At 47.0% G+C, this 22,270-nt stretch overlaps 6 protein-coding genes across 6 annotated transcripts in view; 4 read left to right on the top strand and 2 right to left on the bottom strand.

Annotated features, from left to right (window-relative positions):
- LOC126560403 (BTB/POZ domain-containing protein KCTD5) overlaps positions 1 to 13,785 on the top strand; it is a 121,254-nt gene extending 107,469 nt beyond the window's left edge. Inside the window, exon 3 of the mRNA XM_050216366.1 lies at positions 13,775 to 13,785. The gene's annotated coding sequence lies outside the window, so the exon portion shown is untranslated. The remainder of the gene's footprint in view (positions 1 to 13,774) is intronic.
- LOC126560414 (uncharacterized) overlaps positions 1 to 22,270 on the bottom strand; it is a 202,368-nt gene that overhangs the window by 33,372 nt on the left and 146,726 nt on the right. The gene's annotated exons all lie outside the window — the stretch shown is intronic.
- On the bottom strand, positions 193 to 4,280 carry LOC126568120 (anoctamin-2-like). The gene is made up of 6 exons (XM_050224540.1): positions 4,234 to 4,280; positions 2,221 to 3,187; positions 1,919 to 2,151; positions 1,214 to 1,841; positions 921 to 1,126; positions 193 to 829 (listed from the first exon to the last, which is right to left on the bottom strand). The coding sequence occupies exons 1-6, from the start codon at positions 4,273 to 4,275 to the stop codon at positions 212 to 214; spliced, it is 2,694 nt and encodes an 897-aa protein (XP_050080497.1). The 5' UTR covers positions 4,276 to 4,280; the 3' UTR covers positions 193 to 211.
- On the top strand, positions 13,200 to 13,500 carry LOC126561643 (uncharacterized). Its single transcript, XM_050217920.1, has 2 exons — positions 13,200 to 13,349; positions 13,429 to 13,500. Exons 1-2 carry the CDS (start codon positions 13,200 to 13,202, stop codon positions 13,498 to 13,500), a joined length of 222 nt encoding a protein of 73 aa, XP_050073877.1.
- Positions 16,511 to 18,493, top strand: LOC126558855 (mitochondrial coenzyme A transporter SLC25A42). Its single transcript, XM_050214937.1, has 6 exons — positions 16,511 to 16,607; positions 17,004 to 17,172; positions 17,462 to 17,647; positions 17,726 to 17,991; positions 18,078 to 18,264; positions 18,337 to 18,493. Exons 1-6 carry the CDS (start codon positions 16,511 to 16,513, stop codon positions 18,491 to 18,493), a joined length of 1,062 nt encoding a protein of 353 aa, XP_050070894.1.
- On the top strand, positions 20,680 to 22,257 carry LOC126557435 (serine/threonine-protein kinase ULK3). The gene is made up of 2 exons (XM_050213213.1): positions 20,680 to 20,766; positions 20,860 to 22,257. The coding sequence occupies exons 1-2, from the start codon at positions 20,680 to 20,682 to the stop codon at positions 22,255 to 22,257; spliced, it is 1,485 nt and encodes a 494-aa protein (XP_050069170.1).

Genomic DNA, 22,270 nt, shown 5'->3' with positions numbered 1-22,270 from the left:
AACATGGATGTAAAGAGGCGTTGCACGTAAACGTATATACGTGCCCGTGGTGAGGTTAGGCGTTTTGTAGTTATCGTTAGGGAGGTCTGAATCGGAGAGATTAAAGCAGCAGTATAGAGAATAGAACCGTGCGTTAGGTAACGACGACTGCCACCACCAAGGTCGTGTTTGTATGTGCGATTTTTTCGATGGGATGCGCCGATGTCGCGGTCTACACCCGCGACGTCACTATACCGTACGCTTCGTACGGTTCACAGTCATCGGTCTGCATTCGCAGCGGATACTCATTGTCGTCCGCGATCGAGCCATAGTTTAGCTTCTCATCGTCCGGGCTACTGTCCTCCGACGGGAGATACCCGTTTTGTGTGTAGGCTCCAGCGACGGGTGTTCCACATCCACCATTACCGGTACGCATCTTCAGCTTTTCCTGCTCGATGATGTACTCGTTGGTGAGGTACTGTTCCCGCTTGATCTGATCCTGCAACCGGGTCGGTACGTCGGGTATTGCCCACGCCACCACAATCTGCACAAAGCTCACCAAGTTCTGGTAGATGACGACGAACGTGAGCCGGATCGCTAGAATCTGCCAGTAGATGGACGGTCGCTTGTACGGACGGTGATCGTCCGGTGGGTTGCGATACTCGGAGTACCGGCAGATGGTAATATTCGAGAAGGTGCTATTTTCCGGCGCTGCATTAGCTTCGAAGTGCGACACGTTAAAGTAGGCGAGCGTGTGGTTAACGAAACCCTCATCCGTACCGGTCGGATTGACGACGTTCATGTACATTAGCCGTGGTATAAAGTTGGAGGAAAATGCTATAATAAAGGCCTGCGCGCAAAAGAAATTCAGAGTTAGAGGGAAGGAGAAACTGCAGACGTGTCAGGGACTCAAGCGAGTACCTCACCCATATGCTACTTACACTGGATATGACGGCAACCTTTCCGACCACATGCATAATGTTGTACCAGATGCCAAGATCGCGGACCCGCTGCGGTACGGCACGCTTGTAGTAGAGTAGGAACTTTTTCGCATCCAGCCGCGTTTCGAACACATTGTTCAGCAGCGCAAAGAACGGTGCCAACGGAAAGGCCACTACGAAGATCGTGATGAACCCGTACTGGATAACTGCAAGTAGCAAGCAAGCAAATCGTTGGTTGGTACTCTCATTGTCTCTCTCTCTCTCTCTCTTAAAAAATAGCGGTTAAGTCTTACCCATCTTCAAGTATTCGTTGAACAAGCTTCGGTCGTGCCAGTCAATGAGGTTAAAATCTTTGGTCCACTGATTGCAGCAGATCAACCGCTCGCCATTTTCATTGCCTGCCGCCTCAATACCAAGCACACTACGGAACTCTTTAAACTTCTGCACTAGAAACGGTATCAAGATTTCCGTTATTGCCCCAATCGCCTGCTTACCGACCATAATGATGGCGAGCTGTATGCAGAGCTCCATCAGACAACCGCCCGGGCTACATTCCTCCTGCCGTAGGTGCAGTATCCGGTTGTACTTGGCCGGATAGCCCGGGAACTTTCCCTTCATGAACGCGATGTAAAAGATGGAACTGTAGTAGTTTACGAACTCAAACAGGTAGATCTTCAGGTTGAGGCTTTCGTTGTACTCGGTTTGGGTGCGCCGGTATTCGACGTTCGTCATGTACTCCGCTACGTACTGGTAGGCGTAGGTGAGTGCAGTCGATGCGAGCAGATTGATGGCGGCCGTCGTCGCGGGAAAGATGATCAGCTTACCCGAAACCGAACCACCATCGCCATAAATATTTTTCGAGGTCATAAGTGACATACGGTAGACTACGATACCGAAGACAGCGGCTATAGTTAGTAAAATCTAAAAAAAACAACAACAAAATTATTATTAATATGATGCGAGAAATTTTCGTAGCCTGATAGCGAATGCCGACGTACAAATAGGAAAATCACAGAGTAACTGTAGAGGAAGCTAGGGAACTTTTTAGTCCAGAACGGTGGCGACGGTTCCTGCGCGCCGGTGGCAATGTTAAACATCATCTTCTTGATATTTTTCAACCGAGACAGATACTGAGGGCGCGGTGGCTCTGCCAGCGAGCAGTACTCAGTAATACCCCAACGGTGCTGGATACGTGACGAATATCGTTTCCACATCTCTAGATAAAGCGTTGCTACAATGATGGAGAACATAGAAGTTAAAAAATCCTTCGTACGTACGAAGCTCATCAGCACTAGCTTACCCCAAACGGACATAAAAATCGAAAACACAATCGTCATTTCGTTGTCGAAGATATGCGCCAGCTTCGAGATGGTGCAGGTCGTCTTCAGGTACCAGTAATCGCAGTACTTGTCGCACTGTGGACACATGATGGTCCCGTTGTCACCGCATATCTCCTGACTGATCCGATTCGCCGGGTACGTAAGCAGCCCGTAAAAGAAGCATATCAAACCGACAACCGATGCCGGTATCAGCATGTGCGTGTAGAATCCGAGCCACGCAAAGTACATCGCTATCTTCACCCCGAAGTACTCCTTTATATGATCGAGCGGCTGATGCTTGATCCACTTGCTTATCGATGCCCACTCCTCGAGCAGCAGTGCCCGCTGGCAGCTCGATTTCACATCCGTACACCCGTCGTGCAGTGGGTACGCATCCAGATACACCTGGTCCTCCATCAGCCGCCGGATACCGATATCTTTCTTCTCGTCGACCGCCTCACTAAAGTACGTCCGCTCCAGGATGAAGTGGGCCACCGCAATCCGTATGCTCGGTGTGAAGAAGTTCGGCTCCTTGTCATTGAACAGGTATGGTTTATCGCGCGAATATTCGTACATCAGCCGATACTCGGGCGGTGCAAACTTTTGCCGATCAATAATGACAAAGTTAAAGAGGGGCCGCCGGAACAACCGTACCAGCGTGCTCTGGATGCTGAAATCGCGCATTATGATCTTGTCCTGATTGTCGAGCTTCTTCATCGGCATCTGCATCTTCATGATTTCGCAGTAGTGCGAAAGGACCTGCTCCGGTACGTGGATCTTGACGAAATGGATCCGTTGACAGTTTTCCGTCTCAATCTGGAGTCCTTCATTTTCGAGGTTTCGTTGGTAGATGGCTCGTTTTTGTTTCGCTTCCGCGTTTTCATCTTCACCATTGAATGCGAGCACGTAGTCTACGATGCGCCGCTGGTCCTGGAAGTACTTCCACGTCTGTGCCCGAGAGAGAGAGAGAGAGAGAGAGAGATAAAAGACATAAACGTTAGTGTGTTCCAATGAACAGGGTACTGGATTACCTCCAAAAAATGTTAGTTAGTATATAAAGGCATGTATTCTCAAAAGTCGCCATTCGTTAGTGCATGTTAACTGCGTTATATTTTAGGATAATGGTCTAGGTTATTACAAGTTATATTATTAGGAGGAAAGGAAGAAACAATAGTTGTTATGTACGCTGTAAGTGTTTCCAAACATACAGTTAGAGTGAATCCCATAACTAGTCGCATCTAGTAGACTGGTGCTTCTTCAATGTCCAACAATGAGACGATATGACTGTGATCTTATTAATCGTGTGCCTGTGCTTTGTGTTGATTAATTCCTATTTCGTACTTCGTTACGCTTTAATGGCAGCATCAAGCAATAAAATATGCAACAACAAAAACACACACGTAGTTCGAGCAGCATGCCTCCATATAGCACCATTGATGGCTACCATACCGAACGGATGTTCTTCTTATCGCGTTCTCGACCTACCGCTGTTCACTTCGTTCACTTGCAATGGGATGGAATAAAAGGACTTTGCTCGGGGGTGCGTGTCTGTGCGTTTTTTTTTTCTAAAGAACCAAACACACATGGTGAAGGGTTGCTCCCTTCAAAATCCTCATTGGACGAGAACTCTCGAACGCAGATTTTTTTTCGGGACGCTGATATTTGCGCTGACCGTGTATCCAAACATGTCTGCCTGTCTGCGCGTTGATCTTGGGGTTGATGGAAGCAGGGGGGAAACACACATTTTAGCATTTTAGTAACTGCCAGTTATACGTCCAACATCAAGAAACCATCACTGCCGAAGACACACAAACGAAAACACACACACACGCATAAACAAGGCACACATACGCGCGGACGCGCGGACGCGATGAATGATCGAGGTTTCACGGATGGTTGAGGATTCGGTGGAGATGGTCTAAAAATAAGCAAAAGCTGTCCCCCCACCGCCTGCCAAATGCTGCCGGGGGACATGCTGTTGGTAGTTGCCGTACCCCATAGCAATTGCCGTGCACCCGGCGACAGGTTCTGCACATTGCACACTATCCTCTTCCGGACCCTGGCGGGTGGCGGGCCTCGTACTGTGCTCCTTCTACTTCAATCTCTCCTATCCGGTGGGTTCAACCGTCTTCGTTGCCGAGGTTCGTCAGGTTCTCTGGAGCAACTTGTACTCCTTTAAGCACGTCTTCGCTGCGTGTTATCCGCGTTCAACTGTCGCACCATGTACATAAACACAGCCACAAAGATCCTACCAACGCAGCACCACCAACGGGATGGATCATATTGTGTATTTGATATGGGTTGTTTTGCTCTTCCTGCTCGCAAGCTTCGCAGAATCGTTTTCTGCACCGCGCACGCTGTCAAAAATTTTCCCAACGACTCAGCACCGCGTGTACGGTAGCAAATCTTGACATTGCGAGTGTGAACTGCTACTTTTTTCTATTTTACGATCAGCGTCTGGCTGCCAAAAAAAAAAAAAAAAATACGCCCGACGTATCGAGGACGAACCATCCGACTGCTGCTACGTGAACCGGGGTGTGCGTACGATCATACTGTTTAAAATATTGCAGATATCGAAGTAGTGAGTTGGGATCAATCCCCCATCCCCAAGGGTGATAAATGCCACAATACCAGCGTACCGTGCATAAGGTGTCGTCACCATATCTGACTCATTTGAGTCGCCTGCATCGTGCATCTACATTAACTTTTGCACAGCGAGGAGTGTAACAATTTCGCAAAACCGAACCCCATTTTGTCCTAAGAAATAAGGGAGTTTATCGTACCTCCAAGGTTTTATCATACGTGTTGGTTGGATGCTGGCACCGAATGGTGAACCATATGGTACAAGGCAGCAGGCAAGTGCTAATTAGCCGTAACACCTCACAGTGTACGCGCACGATCGTGGTTGACGGACGTTTGATAGTGGTAAAGGGTTTTTTTTTGCGGGAAATTGGAAATCCCAAAAGCAGCGAGTATTTATTCTTACGTTTGATAGTAGCGTCTTAGTAGGCAGCAGTAGTTAGAGCAGGTTAGGGAAAGTTCACGCAGCATCTACAACGGTTAGAAGTGTCTATCACAGTCCTTTCACAGTATCACTGAGGCTTACAGCCCCGGCAGCTGTCACTGCTGCACTGACACTTAGCATCTTTGCATCCTCATTGACTCTAACGTCAAGACTGTCGGGACACTGTCTGCCTTGCACATCGGGATGCAGGATAGTGCATCCAAGATTTCATCCCGACAATGGACTTGCTTGTTAGCTGGAGCAAAACGGACTCTACTGTACAACCCCACTAAACAACTAAAACACCTGCACCCTCACATGGGTTCTGTTCGGTGCTCCTGCTGCTGGTGCGTCGATCGGGTTCGTATCGGTGGTATGTGTCACTTCCTTCACGTCCGGCAGAATCTCGGCCGCCGCCGCCTCCGTCACCACAGTTTCCGTAGCCGCTGCAAGATCACTTTCGGTCACCATCACTGTACGAGTACGGGCCAACGGGTACAGTCAACAGAGTGTAGCGCTCGCACCAGCAAACGGACCGTACAACACTCAGCAGCAAACACGCTCCGGAATCTGCTACGCTCAGCGTGTGGATTCGAGCAGCGTACGAAAACAACACCACTTGGTAGGCGGCAGGAAACGATGTCATTCGAGGGAGGATGGAGAGACATCAGGGAGTAGAGTAAAGCGCACCGTTTGCTTATTTTCGACACCTAAACCTCCCTCCAAACCCTAGGACAGTTGCGTTTGTCCTTGAAATGAAATTTTCTTAGTATCATGGCCTTGCCATAATCTCTTACTGGGGCCCCCACAACGATTCGTTCTCTCTCTCTCTCTCTCTCTCTCTCTCTCTCTCTCTCTCGTACGTCTAGCGCCTTCTCTTTTTCGCACCGGCGCCACCAGCAGATGTGCGAGATGCCTGTGCCTTCATCTCCCAGTTGCAGCATCTCTGCCGAAGTGTGTGATTTGGTATATTGCTAGACACGGGATGAGATGGGAGAGTGCCAGCGAGAGAGAACGTGCTGATTCGTATCAGCAGGATGGTGGAGTTGAGCAAAAAAAAAAAACGGAAGCTGGAGCCATACGCACCTTTTCCAGGGAAAGTAGGGAGTGTGCGTGCTAGGGATCATTTAGCAACTAGCACGAGGGAATCGTGTTCGATTAATGGATGAATCCTGCCAAGGAGGACAGCGTAACACGGCAAACGCCTTCTGTGTAAACCGACGCCAACTTGCCGCCGGGACCTCCGAGGTGTGGTGGAAGGAATGGTGAAAGGTGTGGATTGTTGCCAAATCGCAATCGTAGTTTGACCTTTTGCTATCGACCTGTACGTGTAGGTTCTTGCTGTGATTCTGGATTTGGTGTGTCGTGTGTTTGTGTGAGTATGTTGGAGGAAGAAATGATTCCTTCTTGGTTTATAAGATTAGCATCAGTTTTAGCGTAGGATTAGGACTTTAGCCATGTGGTTATACAGAGAGAAATAGCGAGTTAGAGAGATATAGGAGAGACATTAGCCCAGCACAAACCGTTCCGAAACAAGAAAGATAACGCACAGAGTAGTGATAGCTAGAATGCCACTAGAGCAGACAGAGTTACCAAGGGCGCCATACACCGCTAGTAGAGACGTGATTAAAATGTAATAATGATACGTTTACCCTAGACTTCCACAGCGTATAGGTAACTATCTGTTTAGTTCTGTCATGCTCAGAACCGTGTTGATAATCATTACGATAAGGGAGGTAGCTAGAGTAACTAGTAGTGCTAGCGCTAGGCACCTTTTCGTTGTACTCGGTGCTGAGGACGGTCGGCTTCAGGATACCGCTGATGAAACCCTTCGCACCGTTGTTCGTACCGGACGGCCGGGCCACGTACGGCAAATTGGCTAGTCCACCGTTCGAGCGCGAATCCTGCAGCAGTGCCTCGGTAGTTTGCCGTAGTGCGGCACCATCCTCCCCGCCAGTGCGCCGATCCGTCCCGGAACCGCTGCCCGAATCGACCGACCCGAACCGGACGTCCTCCGCCGAATGGTACACGGTTTGGCGGGAAAGGTGTAACGATTTGCGGTTCGTCGCATCGGAGTAGACGGATACCGCATCGAGATAGATGCTGTCCCGTTCGTCCATACCGCCCTCCCGTACGTCGGTACTGTCGTCGGGAAAGTCGGCGTCCCCGTACCGGGCACCAGACACAGACGCCGGCTGTCGCACACGGTCGTAGTCAGTTGGGTAGGAGGCGGCGGTACGGTTCCAGTTGCCCGTTGGCTCTATCACATCACGAAAGTCGCTCAGATCGTACAGCACATCGTAGCACTCGTCCCGATGATGGTACGTGCTCGGTTCGTCCGGTTCGTCACTGTCCTGGTAGCTCACTGGACGTGTGGTATATGCCGTCATCGCCGCCAAACACCGGAAACGAAAGCGGAACAGAGAGAAGAAAAAAATGGATAACCAGCGTCAATTGCTACGCCTTGCCAGTCAGCTGTGCGGGTTAGCATCGCGCACAATTGCGCTTAACTATCTTTTGCACAGCTGCCATATTAGCAGCAGTATAAAAATGCGTTTTTGTCCCACCTTTCATTACTTCACGCATTACCATACGTACGTACCTCGTCTGTACATGTTGGCAAATGGGGTTTAGTGTAGTGCACGTTGCACACTCCGCAATATATATATGTATATCAGGGTACACGGGGTAATGGAACTAATCTCACCTCGCCTAGTCTAATCAAGGTCCTACACCCGTTTATCTATGCACTAATGGGCACGGTCATGCACGGAGTAGAGCCGCGAGTACGCGTAGAGGATCGCTGAATATCAGCAGCTGTACACCACAGCTAATCGATTGATAAAACGATTACATGGAAAGAAAGGGATTACAGAGCCCGTCAAATCTGATGATATCCAAAGTAGACTCGCCTTCGGGTCTCTTAGGTCCTACAAAAATTTAGAAATTGACTACACTGCTCCCTGATTCTTCTGATTGCGAGACTAGCTGGCACACCATGTTTAAACACTAGGACACACACACAACCACACGCGCGCGAATTCTGACTGATGGAAAAGTCCCTTATCGGGATACTTCCGTCAACCCAACGTAATTTAGATGTCCGGATGTACTTCGCATACCGATTCCCTGCACACTGTTCACATCCGTCTAAATACAGGTACAACAGCTGCAGAATCGCCGACCAGTTCCTGTGTTGCAAAATTTCTCCTGCAGCAACACTTTTCCTCGAGTTTCAGTTCCAAAAAACACGACACGCTCACGAGGTTGCCTGCGATCATCGACTAACGCGTAGATGCCGATTAAATTTCCCTACTGCCCTTTTCCTGCCTTGTTTGTTTATTGTTTCATTCAGCTATATGTGCTCGCTGATGTACTTGTGTGTGTGTGTGTGTACGGTGGAGGAGGTGTGTTTGCGTACTGTACACCACCCTGATGTACCCCAACCACCAGGGGCCAGTGATGGTGGATGATTTCGGTAGTACCTTCATAACATACGCTTTGCGTGGTTAGCTTTGTACATGTTGTTCCCGTTTGCTTCCCCTATTTCAATATTCATCATTCATCAAACATGTTAGTTCGTTCGTCTTTTTTTTTTTGCATTCCCAAAAGGGGGTTGCCACGCTGTACGATGCATTTACAGTCGGGTGTTCCAAAACGCGGCACACGGTAAACCTCCATTTCCGTACCAGGTCCAACGTACCAGCCGGCAAAAAATGTGGTCGTCGTGTGGTGCGCGGCAAATTGAACCTACAACTACTAAAGCAAAAAAAACATTCAAAACACAACACGGTTCACTAAGAAAAACGTACTGCCGTGATGCACCGCAACCGCATGGACGATTAATTTCGCACATTCCAGCGTAGAGCCTAATGGCGGGAAATTCAACCAATCGCTCTATCTAGGCGAGGACCAATGATGGCTGAAACCGTACGGGAGGAAGGAGATAAAGCTACGCGGTAACATAGCTTGTAGCTGTTTATGTTTTATAGCAAATATTCGCGTGTTAGTTTTAGCATTTTTTTCTCTTTTTGAGTGAGGAACAATTCGCGACTCTGTTGTGTTGCACCCGGTTATGCCATGCTGATTGCAGCTGAAGCATATATACAAACACACCCAAGTATTGTAGAAAATCATAACAAACGCATACTCTTCAAGAGGTGCATAACAAAACGGCAAGAAAGGTACCAAAGGTGGTTCATTCGTTTCGGGTATTGGAGCGGTGCGGGAGGGCTCGTAACCTTCAAAAATTCTAACTTGTTATTGAGGCGGACGAAGCGTTGCTGCTCGGTGAAGGTGTCACAGGGGTGAGCAACTTGGTAAGGATCAGGTTACAGACAAGCTTACCGTATTTTTTTATTTGAATGTTCTATTCTTAAGATGCATTCTAAAAAATGACCCCTATTGCTAAGATGTCTAAGATGATTGATTGATGTACACGAATCTAATCCCACCTGATCTATAGTTCTCTAGAGTTCTTCTAGAGATACTTGTGAGGTACTTCACAGGTACTCATCATCACACACAAAACGAACAATCCAGTCATCGTTGTACATGAGCAGGATTGAGAGCATTCCTAGGGGATGAAGTGATGCCTCGATGTGCAGCTATACGTCGCCTTATCTGGACATTGCAAATTTGTTTACCTTTGCGCTCCGGTGGTTTTAAAATCTAAACATTTGGATCGTCATAGTAAGTTGTCTTCATCCATCTTTGCGAGGCTCATGGTCTAAGAGATAACGCCTTCCATTACTTCTTCTTACTGTAACAGCCCACTTGGTAACGTCAGCCATAGAATGTCTTATTATACTTGTTGATTCCACGGAGCTGTACAGTTAAGGTCTCACTAAGAGAGAACAGTCCGGATGGGATATGATTCCTTGTCCTGTCGTGTAAGGACCAGAGATAAAGAGTAGTTCACAAGCAAGCTCAACTTAAGGAAAAGTGTTGATTAGACTACATACATCAAAGCAAGCGAAAGGTGAATTCATTAACACCTGAATTAAGACAGCTGAGCGTAATATTATTGTTCCTCCACGAGTTAAACTTAAACCTCGGCCTAACACACCCAATATAGCGCGCCTGTTTGCATTACTCTACACATGGCAGACATGTCATATTATTAGGTCATTGAGTCAAACAAGAAAATATCGAGATCCAATCGTAAGAGTGGTGTGTGCCCTCAAGCTCATCTTGAAAGTGATGCATTGCTATACCCTGTGCGGAACCAAATACGAAATTTGGAACGTGAATCAGGGGATCGCTTCAACCCGTCTCCGCACCCGGGTCAGACCCGCTTCGGCGAACAGTGTAGGCAGGAAAGAGTCAAATAGCCAAAGGCAGAAAGCGGGCACTACTCGCTTGCGGGCAGTACGATTTTGCGCAGCCATTTGCGGAGCCTGTAAGAAAGCGGAATGGGGACGGATGCAATGTATCCGGACCGTGTGTAATCAATAACGGGGAAGGTGCTAAACGGGGCAGCGTGCTGTTTTGCTGATGTTGTTGTTGGTTTTGGGCCTATTGAAGTGCCAAATTGGATCTAAATTTCAATGTGGCAAATCAAAACCCCCCGATTCTCTGCAGCAGTATCTATTGAACCCAAAGTATCTTGTCGCTTGTTTTGTACTAAACGGCATGACTGAGGGAGCAAAATGGCGAATCATTGGCCTTTTTTTTGCAATCACTCAACCCCTTTGGGGGAGGCCAACCATCCGGTGCTGGAGGCATGTGCTTGTTGCACGGGGGTTTCGGTCACCAATTTGATAGTTGATGCTCGTTGTGAGTGTATGTGAGTGCCTTGTAGCAAGCCCAGTGCTGTGTCAACTTCACAGAGGAGTCGGGGTATTTATTTTATAGTGGGGTTTTTTTATGTTTCGCGATTCCCCTGACTCGCTTGAGAATATTACCATCTTCGGCCTAGTGCATTTGTGTGTGAATTCTCGTTAGATACACACATTAACTTAATGAGAAAAACGAAGAGAAATCATCGGACGGGGATGACATCATCACCGTACGTTGTACCGGGGGATCTTGACTAACTAGCTTGACGTACGCAAATTTGATGTCTGAAGTATTCGCTGGAAAACCTGCCGGATTCTGAATAACATCCAGCCACGGGACGGCGCTTCGCTATCTTAATTATATTGGTAAAATGAGACATCTACTTCCGGCAATCTAGGAGTCCGGCAAACTTGACTTGACCTACCTGGTGGACGGTGTTTCACTCTGATTGCACGTATCTCGGCCGAATGTTGATTGATGGAGGTCGCCGCTTCTGGACACTGTTGCAAATAGGGCTTTCCCTATCTCCTGAATGTAAACACACACAAACACGCGCACAAAATCACTGTTTTTACACCGCCGCTAAGATAAGAAGCGGCCTGCACTGCTTGCCCCACGGTTAAGGCACAACGAACGATAACGTTCCGGGCGGTGTGTTGATTATCTGAGCGCTAGCAGTTGATAGCGAACCCGTATCTTCGCGTTGGCAAGATGATACCGTAAAGGCGGAGCGAGTCATCTGTTGACGGCCTCGAATGAAACGTCACGCGAAAGGGAGCGCATTCCAGCTCGGTCCGGTTTCCGGGCGATGTAGTGACGGCGTGTGCGTACGCGCGACGATGCGTCAGTGTGGTGGTGGTGGTGCCTGCACACAAACGCGCGTTTACACACACACACACGTGCCGAAAGTAACGGCGGGTTTTCCAGTTCCGCTGATGGATTTTACCAGCGGAGCAGCATTTTACGCGAATTTTCGCACACGTGGACGCTTTGGGTAGAAAACGCACAAATCGAATGCCGGATAGGCCTGTTGCTTTGGTCGTTTAATTCGAATGTAAACAAAATGCTGAATTGGGTAGGAAAGGGAAAGCAAACAAGGTCGTAATACGTGACGCATTATTTGTAAGCTTTAGTAAGGCTAAACGATTATTGATTCGTGTTTAAATCGATTAGAAGGCAAAGCAAAACAAGTGTAAACATTCTTTGTATCATGAAAAAACTGATGTATGGAGCATATTTCGAACATGCTTGCAATCAATTTGAATGTTTTCCTGTGCAAAATTTATAATTTCGAGATAGTTTCCCCAATCGGAAAATAAAATATGAATTAGATGTGCATCTCCAACATTTGTTCTTCTTGGCTGTAATCACAGTTGCGAACTATTAAAAACGATTTAAGTCAGCATATGCATCCTGATGTGATGTGGTGCATCAATACCGATACAACCAACAGCTGGAAGCAAAATGTTGCCTTTAGAAATGCTAAAAAATTTATTCTTTACGAATAATTGCTAAAAAAAAGGCATAGTTTTCGCATACAAAGCAACAAGTAGAATGTTTATGCGATTTTGTATACAGAAATACGGGTAAATTAAGTTCGTTTCTACATTAAAACACATTCTAAAAGTAAATAAGAATTCAAATAACGAGTTATTTTGAATTCATTCGACCGCCATTCCGTTCGTACAGCTTCAACCCTCGAACCACCCCTCATAGACGTACTGTATCTGCTTGGCTGTAACACGTCAACCGATTGTCAGCTGTATTTTTCGTGCGTAAAAAAAGGTAAACAAAACATCCGAAAGAATTTGCGCTTTACCACAAACCTAAAACGCACAGAGTGGTGCCAAACCGAATTAAATTTCACGGGGCATGCCGACTGCCACCGGTTGAACGTTACGAACTTATCTACAGATCAACCTAAACCTCCAGTGAGCTGCATTCAACCTTTCCTTGGCGTGCTATCGGGCGTAAGTGTTTGCTGCAAAGCTGTAGTGAAACAGGATTGTGAAATTCCATATCGAGTACGAGTTTCAAAGAAAACTTTACTTAATATTTTATATGAAGAAGAATAAACCATCTTTAATTCTCTACAACAAGCGCATTTAAAACAGGGGTATTCGCTTAACAAAAACCTGTTCTCGACGAGTACCGGCCGGATAGTAGCAAACCATCATGCAGAAGATAAAAATGTTTGTATCGCGTAACCTCGTTACGATCGTAATGGTTCCATCGCTGATCGGTCTGCACTGGGCATGGGACTCACTGCAGCACAACAAAGCGCTCGTTTCGGACTACGAGCGTAAAGATTTGCCGGTTGTGATTGTAAGTAAATTTTGGCGAATATTTCCGTTTGCTTTTGGGATGATGATGATGATGATGATTTTTGTTATTGCAAATACAGGCAGCAAAAGCATTGTGGCAGCGTATGACGAACAAAACGGAACCGAACGAACAACGGGACAAATCGCAGTAGCAGAGAAGTTTAGCTCGGTTATTTGTTAATTATTCGTTTCTGTCGCGTGCGTATTGTCAATTAGAGTTCTATCGCGAATTATAATTCAGAGTGGCGATGGTCATGTATGAAAATATATTTTAAAACATTGAAAAATGGGTTTTTACAAACACGGAAAATGAATGTTTGGGGTTCAGGTTTTATGCAACAAATTTTCTATTGACGCACCTTCACACATACATACATACACTCATTCAACCGTGCGCGAAACGGAGCTGTCAAAATCAGCTGTCAGGTGTGTGGAAGCAGCAGCAAGCAGCAACAACGTCGGACGATTGTAACGGATGGTGCAGGCACACGGGTACGGGTAGGACGACAGGTTATATTTACAATTTCTTCCCCATTCTGTAGGAGCGCACACTATTACATCGCTGTAACGCCAGCATCAAACTGGGTGGGAGAAAAGCGGTTGATACAATCATTCTTCCGGAGCGGATCTCGTTTGTGTGTGTTGTTTACCGTTTTGGCGGATCGGTCTCCGGTGCCTCCGCAAACGCTCGCCATCCGGCAGTACGGCTAGCATTCCCTATCGGCCACCACGAGAACGCCATCGGATCGGTCGGTTGTTGCTAAAAACACATTTGCGCATCACTGCAACACCCACCAAACAAAGCCAAAGGTTACACTAGTGATGCGTGTTTGCAGCAACCGACTGTAGAAACTGTAAAAAACGGAGCATTCACGTACGTATAACCGAGAGGATACGCATCACACAGTCCCTCCCCCCAGTGTGCGTGTATTTGTGCCCACTGATAACAACACAGCAAAACGTGTGCCATCGCCATAACCAGTAGAGTGTGTCAAGTGGCCGGCGTTGATACCAGCATCCTATAGGAGTGCGCGCGGCAATTCCACCAGCAATTTCAGTACGTTTCTATTTCGTTTAAGGACGAAGAACAACCTATTTCCCACACCCGCACCCACTCAAAATTGGCCACGTATTAGTATCGTTAGGCCAAAAAAATCACACAAGTGCGTATTGAACATTGTCCGTTGTGGAGTTCCAAACCCCCCGTTTTGCACTTTCAGTTTTTATTACACCGTTTTCTGTGCATGCGGACACTAGCAACGGCTTTATGTAATCAACGTTTTGCGACCTCGAAAGGAAGCAACGTGTGAGTGGATGCTACTTGCAGGAAATGAGTAATTAATGGTGAGAGGAAACAATCGTCAGTTCGAAAATCATACCGATACACCTGTTTTCGTATCTTCCTGAGATGAATTGGAAGAAATGCGGTGAAAAATTTACTTTATGTGAGGTCTTTATGTTTTGGTTCAAATCATAATTCTTTCGCAAAATATTTGTTCAGAATGCTTCGGCTTGAATTGTGTTTACCAGCCATGATGAGCATAATTCTTTATTATTGGTGCTATTTTTAGCTTGTATCGCATGTGTTGGAATTTATTCGCACTAGTTAGTGATGGGTACATCCTAATTTTTTTCCGGAGTCGGACTAATCCAAAATTCCGGAGTTTACTCCGGAGCATGGTAGCAAAGTAGACTAGGGGAAATGTGTCTTAAAGTTGGTTTGCTAGCCCCAAATATGTTTAACTGTGCCACGCACCTCTGCCCCATGCCGAAGGGTGTTCTCCAAAACATGACGCATGTAAACGGAGAAGCGAAATCAATTGGGCGGACGTATGGCAAAGCAAATGGTTGTGTTACAGAGCAAATTTTATTTTGTTTGTTTTTGGAGGATGCGGAGGCGACACAGGAATTACTACGGAGTCGACAGTGAATTCGGGTTTGAATCCGAAGCAGCCTTCGGCGTAATCCGCAGTTGACTCCGGAGTAACCTTCAGTTGAATCCGCAGTTGACTGCAGAGTTAAGCTCCGGATATACCCCGGAATTGAATCCGGTTTTTATACGTTGGAGTCGGATTGGATTCCTAAATCAACTCCGGAGTTCCCACCACTAATTCGCACACACGCACACGTATTCGCGAGCCATCGTGTTAGTTTCGCGGCTGGAGAAAACAAAAATTTTTTGAATTTGCCGTGGGGCGCACTGATGCGTGCGTAAAAAAAGTTATCCGACTTATGATACATTTATACATGTGTTCTTATGCGTTCACGGCACAAACAGACACACACACATACACGTAAATGGCATTGCTTGTCTCAGTCAGGGTTGAGAAGGAAATGGAATTTGACCTTCGCCGATTGACGCGACACGGTTAGGAAGCGTTCCGTGGTATCGTAATCTGCGTTGACGAAATATGACCGTTACCCCCGGGGTGTTGATGTGTGTCTGCCTGCTCATCTCTACCCCACCCACCCCCGAACACACATATAATGCTGCACGCACGTGCGATGTGGAAGCCCTTCAGCTGTGAGCAAGACTGTACGCAGTGTGTATCTTTGTTGGTATCATCAGGGCCGTGAGGCCATTGGCTTTGGATGTTTTTTTTTCTGTCCAACCACACAAACAAGAGATGGTTTGAATCCGGTTTCAACGGCACAGCTATTAACTGTTTTATTTAATTTGATTTCTTTCTTTGTAGATTCAATCCCTCTCTGGCTGCGGAAGTTGACCTGCCTGAAGGACGTCATCGCCAATCCCATCGGGACATCAAACAGGAAACAGGTTTAACACTACCCGTCCACCTGCTACACAAGTTAGTGGCAAACCCCTCGCCCCTCCCTGCCCGGGGGTGAGATTAACCTTTTTTCCGCTCGATGCATTTCGAGCCGAGAACAGCAGCAGGCCCCGTTCCGAAAACGACAGCCGAGCGGCGGATAATGCAGCGCACCGTAACCATCCCGACGATGCTGTGAAGCTGTATGCTCTAATTTATAGATTACAACTTTTACCTAGGTAAGGAATGCATTGCTCTCGTTGCAATTATTACCTTTTTTTTAATACGCCATTTTTTTTTGTTTGGTTCGCAATTTTTAGGACACCTTGTTATTGAAGCTTTTGTGTTGTTTTGCTGTTAGTGTAGTATCGTGTTTTTTTTTATTGTTTGCATGCGTGCCACCACCTCCAACACGCTCGGTGGCGAACTGCTTCCCGCCCGTCAACTCACCAGCAGCCGGACGACGGCAGCAGCGGATGCAGTGCGAGGTAAGGCGAGCGGGCATGTCTTATCAGCGTGGCAAGCGGATCTGCTTTGCACAATGTTGTGCACCAATGTGTGCAGGCACCTCTATCAAAGTCCCCGCGCCACAAATCGCAATCAATCGTAGCGCAATGCAATCAAGATGGTTACGGTCCGCGGGTTTGCCGGAAGCGGGTCAAAGGTGGAAGCGGCACGTGCTTGTGCCTAGTTTTGTTGGGCATTAGTGTTTAGTGTAGCGCTCGTCTGCGCTAGTTTCTTTTGCCGCTTTCAGCTCGTCTCAGCGGGAGAGACAAAACAAAGTTCAAATTGCTTTTCTTTCTTGTAGACCGGCAAAAAAAAAACTTAAACTAGAAACAAGATATTACACGGCATATTATGAAGTTCCCATTATTAATTTCCAGACATGTCAACGAACAATCGACAAGCATCGGAACCGGTGCCGACCCGGCCCACTAATCTTAACAATCGAGATGTAGTGCTGACAAGCTTGGTGGCCGGTGCGACAGCCGGTGCGCTGGCTAAAACTACTATTGCACCGCTTGATCGAACGAAAATCAACTTCCAGATTAAGTAAGCTATAATATCCCAACACTTGATTGATAGTATGTAATACAAAGTTTCAATGCATATCATGAAACTTTTGATTCGCGAAAGGTTCAAATGGATTGCGGAATATTTCAAGCTTACTGCTTCTCTAAACCTTTGCCACAGCAAACGATGCGAATTTCCCATCAGTTAATGCAAAATTCCACTGTATGGGTGCAAAGTTCCACAACGGGCTTGCAATATTCCACTATCTATTTGAAAACATATCCCTAAGTGATGCTATTATCTCATATTGCTTACTTACCTTCCGCAGCAAAGACGTCCCGTACACGTTCCGAGCAGCGCTTGGCTTTTTGCGCAACACGTACGTGCGGGAAGGATTTCTGGCACTGTGGCGTGGTAATTCAGCTACCATGGCACGGATCATACCCTACTCCGCCATCCAGTTTACCGCGCACGAGCAATGGAAGAAGCTGTTGCAGGTCGATCTGCACTCAGAGTAGGTTTAAAACCCCGTCCACATCCTTGCACTGTACTGTGCTTTAGAGTTAATTGTGTTTCGATCGCTTTTCCCCAGCACGGAAGTACGACGATTTATAGCGGGTTCGCTAGCAGGCATCACATCTCAATCGCTAACGTATCCGCTCGATCTAGCCCGGGCCCGGATGGCAGTGACGGACAAATACTCCGGGTACAAAACGTTGCGCGAAGTGTTTGTAAAGATCTGGCAGTGTGAAGGACCACGGACACTGTACCGTGGCTATTGGGCGACAATACTCGGTGTGATACCGTACGCCGGTACCTCGTTTTTTACGTACGATACACTCAAGAACGAATACTACAGTAAGCAAACCGAGCGGCCGCGTGGTTCGAATTGTTTCCTGTGATTGAGATTTTCTTCTGTTTTTTTTTAATGTTACGTTTCACAGAAAGGACGGGAGATAAATCTCCCAACACTGTGATATCGCTCACGTTCGGTGCGGTCGCGGGCGTAATTGGCCAATCGTCTAGCTATCCGCTGGACATTGTGAGGCGGCGCATGCAAACCACCGGCGTAACGGCTCAGTGCGCCGATCAGTACCTTACCATTGGCCGAACGCTAATCAAAATATACAGGTATGTCACGTAAGCACTTGTTTGAACTTCTTTTTTTTTTGCATCAATAATTACTCAATCACACCTCACCAGGGAGGAAGGACTCATCGGTGGCTTTTACAAAGGATTAAGCATGAACTGGATCAAGGGCCCGATAGCTGTCGGCATCAGCTTCGCAACGTACGATCACATCAAGCATCTGCTGCGGGAAATCATACACATCCGGGATAGTGATCAGGCCCGACGGTAATGTCCTGCAACCCTGTACACGCATCATTTCGCACACAAGCGCGCGCGCGCGGCCTTCTTTTGTAAGGTGCGCCAGGGCGACAAAATTCCGGTACCCTTCAAATTAGCATTCGAATATCCTTACGCATAGAACATGTCTTGAACGGCAAATTAACAAACAAAAAATCCTTACAAAAGGCAATACACGACAATAATACCGTAGTGAGAACACCTGCATACTATAGTGAGAAGTGTGATTTTGTTACTAGGGAGCAAAATCATGCTTAACACTATAGTAAGAGGCATGATTTTAATCGCTAGATAGTCCCGCCGTCCATCATCAGGATGGAACCGCGTGTGCGTGTACATGTGTATATTTTATAAGTTACCCAGCGAGCAAAATCATGCTTCTCACTATAATGAGAAGCATGATTTTACTCGCTGGATAGCGGTGTACGAGCGCGCGGTGTACGAATCGTCAATCGGATAAGTGCCATTAGCTGGTGTTGCCTTTCGCTTTCCGTTCCCTAGGCATAAAATCTCGCTTCTCACTACAGGAGCTTCCCACTATAGCGAGAAGTGAGATTTTGTTCCTAGGGTTGTTTATTTTACAAAGCGAGAAAAAAGCGCAACGGGCCCGTCGTTTAGTCGCTTGACGGGCCACAGCACTCTATTACGGAAACCATTGCACAAAAAGAAAAGAAAAGAAAAAAAGGTACATACGTACACTAGAACTAGACGTAACGAATCTAATACGTTAATTAGTCATTTCCCGTGTTTAGGAGCAACCAACCAGAGGATTTGGGAAAGCACAAGCTATACAGGGCTGCTATAAGCTATAAAGAGCGAGAGGAATAAGCAAGAAAACAGGGAAAAAAATTAGTGCTTGTTTCCCCGGACGGTTAGGAACCGTAGGGGCACGCACACACACGCACTGAGAGGAGCAATATCGAGTCGCATTTTCGTTCCAGTTTCTCTAGCGGCGCGCATTCTTCTTTCAAAAAGATTATGCAAAATGGAATCAAATTAGTCAAGTGTCCATATGACCGTTTGTTTGTGCTGCACACATACCTGCCTTTCGTAGAACGGAGTGAGATTTTAGGTTTTATTAAAACCAGTAGTTTTGTTAAAATTGTATACGGTCCATACCGTTTTCCCTTCCCTTTGTATTTTTCCATTACGTTTGGACCACAGCTAGAAACAATAAAAATCGTAAAAAGCCACACAGGCACATTTAAACGCAACCAGGTGTTTTAGTACCGAATAAAGCTGATTAACAAATGTTCAACCAAACTACCTTTACCTGTTTGAGCATGGTTTGGTTTATTCAATAACGATTTGAAAAAAATTATTCGCACCCCACAACAGCATGACCCGCTTACAGAGAATTCCTACAATCTATTGGTTATGTACAAAAATTGGTTTAGGAAAGCTAAAGCCCTAACTAGTGGCCATGCTGTTGGCAGAATGTCTGCACTCGATGCTGCAGTAACCATACAACGTTTTTGTGGCTTTCGGCTTACAGGGTCGCCTATAGCTTCACGAAGCTATAGTAGCATCTAACGGCCGATGGGAAGGTCGCCAGCCACAGCATCTAAATGCTGGCAACGAAATGAAGTATCCGTAACAAAAGGAGGTTATGTTGGGAGACAGTGCCAACTCTTCACGGTACGATGCTCCAAACAGACGCTAATCCTCTGGAACCAGAGAGGATAACAGCATCAGAAGGCTACGTAACAGCAAAATCATCCACAACCGAGCACACCCAAGATAAAGGTAAGGTGCACTTAAACTGAGGGAGAAGGAAATGTCTATCCCCCCCCCCCCCCCCCCCCCCATAGAGCATATAAGTTGGAAGGAAGCTAAATATAATATTAGACTTTAAGCAATACAGGCTAATCGTAATCAAGAAATAAATTTTAAAAAACTATTTGAAAACTATCCCACCTGTCATGCGTAAACCTTGAGTGTGTTTACAAATCCCGCATCAGCTGTCATTTGGAATCGCTTCGAAGCAAACCCGTCTGTTAACGTAGTGTGCGTTTTGATGTGAAGACAGTACGTTCCTTAGCCTTCGGTTACAAATTAGCTTTTACCAATGAAAACATCTTTCGTGATACCAGTAGAAAATTGTTATAGATAATATGTGTTGTGATGCTAGTGGAGTAAATATTTATTAACAAAACAATTGTAATCATACGGCGCAAAATGAGTGAGAACAAAATTACCGACTACAAGCTGCTCGAGCGCATCGGCAGCGGAACCTACGCGATTGTTCACCGAGCCATGCACAAGGTACAATTTTAGCGATGTCTCCCATACTCGTACTACAATTCGTCGCTTAATGCATTGTCCCCTTTTGCTTTGATTCCTCCTCCTCCATTAAAGACTACGCAAGAGATTCTGGCGGTGAAGGTGATACCCATGAGTAAAGTTTCCAACTCCTTCGTGGATAATATTATAAGCGAAATAAGCTTGCTGAAAAAGTTAAAGCACCGGCACATCGTCGAGATGCGTGACTTTCTGTGGGACGACGAAAACATTTACATACTGATGGAGTACTGCAATGCCGGTAACCTTTCGTCGTACATTAAGCAAAACCGTACGCTGGATGAAGGTACCTGCCGGCAGTTTCTTCAGCAGCTTGCCCTTGCGTTGCGCTACATGCGTCAGAACGACGTTAGCCATCTCGACCTAAAGCCGGCCAATCTGCTGCTCATGAAACATTCCGGCATCTACATACTGAAGGTGGGTGATTTTGGCTTTGCCCAGCGGCTAAAACCGTACCAGGAAAATACGGCCGTTAAGGGTTCGCCGCTTTACATGGCGCCGGAAATCCTGCTAAAAACTCCCTACGGTCCGGAGGCGGACCTGTGGAGTGTGGGCGTTATTTTGTACGAGAGTCTGTTCGGGAAGGCACCGTACAGTTCTAAAAATATGCACGAGTTAGCGGAGCGAATTCGTCGAAACGATCCGATCACGATCCCGGTGCAGCCGGCCATTACGGCCGAGTGTCGCCAGTTGCTTACCGGTTTGCTGCAGCGTGATCCGGCCCACCGCATTACGTTCGAGAAGTTTTTCGACGATCCGTTTCTTGATCTGGAGCACATGGCCTGCGAAGAAAATCTCGCCAAAGGAATCGCCCTTATTAATCTGGCGATCGAGAAGGATCAGCGGCAGGAGCTGGTTGCGGCGTACCGTGCCTACTGTCAGGGCTTGAAGTACTTTGTGCCAATAACTCGGGTAGAAGCGGATCCGGCCAAACGGAAACTTTTGCGGGAACGCGTCCTAACGTACCTGAACCGGGCGGAAACGCTTATGCGACACATTTATGCCATCAATCGAACGGTAGAACGACAGCAACCGAAAGCCTTAGTGAACGTTAAGCCACCCAATACAAAGTTGCCCACCAATTCGGGCACACAGCCAGGCACGAGTAAGGGTGCGGGTGGCCCGGAACAACCGAACACTGCGCCGGAACCGGATTTGATGGAGCTAGCACGTGACTACGAAGACATTGCCCGTGGACTTCAAATTGGCTGCGAAGCGGATAAGGATGCGTCCGAGGATAGGTTGGATGTAGCGCTGGACGGTTACACGGCCGCGCTCGGATTGCTAATACCGATGCTGCACAAAGTCACACCGGTTGAACAGCGTAAGCTTCTCCGGCAACGGATCAAACACTGGATGGAGGAGGCCGAACACATCAAATCGATCCGTTCGGCACAAATCATGCAGGAGATGGAACGCACTGGAGCGAACCATTACGGCTGTATCGTTCAGTGAAGTGCCGATACAT

Source organism: Anopheles maculipalpis, chromosome X, assembly GCF_943734695.1.
Source record: "Anopheles maculipalpis chromosome X, idAnoMacuDA_375_x, whole genome shotgun sequence".
Lineage (NCBI taxonomy): Eukaryota > Metazoa > Arthropoda > Insecta > Diptera > Culicidae > Anopheles > Anopheles maculipalpis.
The sequence above is the reverse complement of the archived record's forward strand: the minus strand, read 5'-3'. Positions and strand labels throughout refer to the sequence as shown.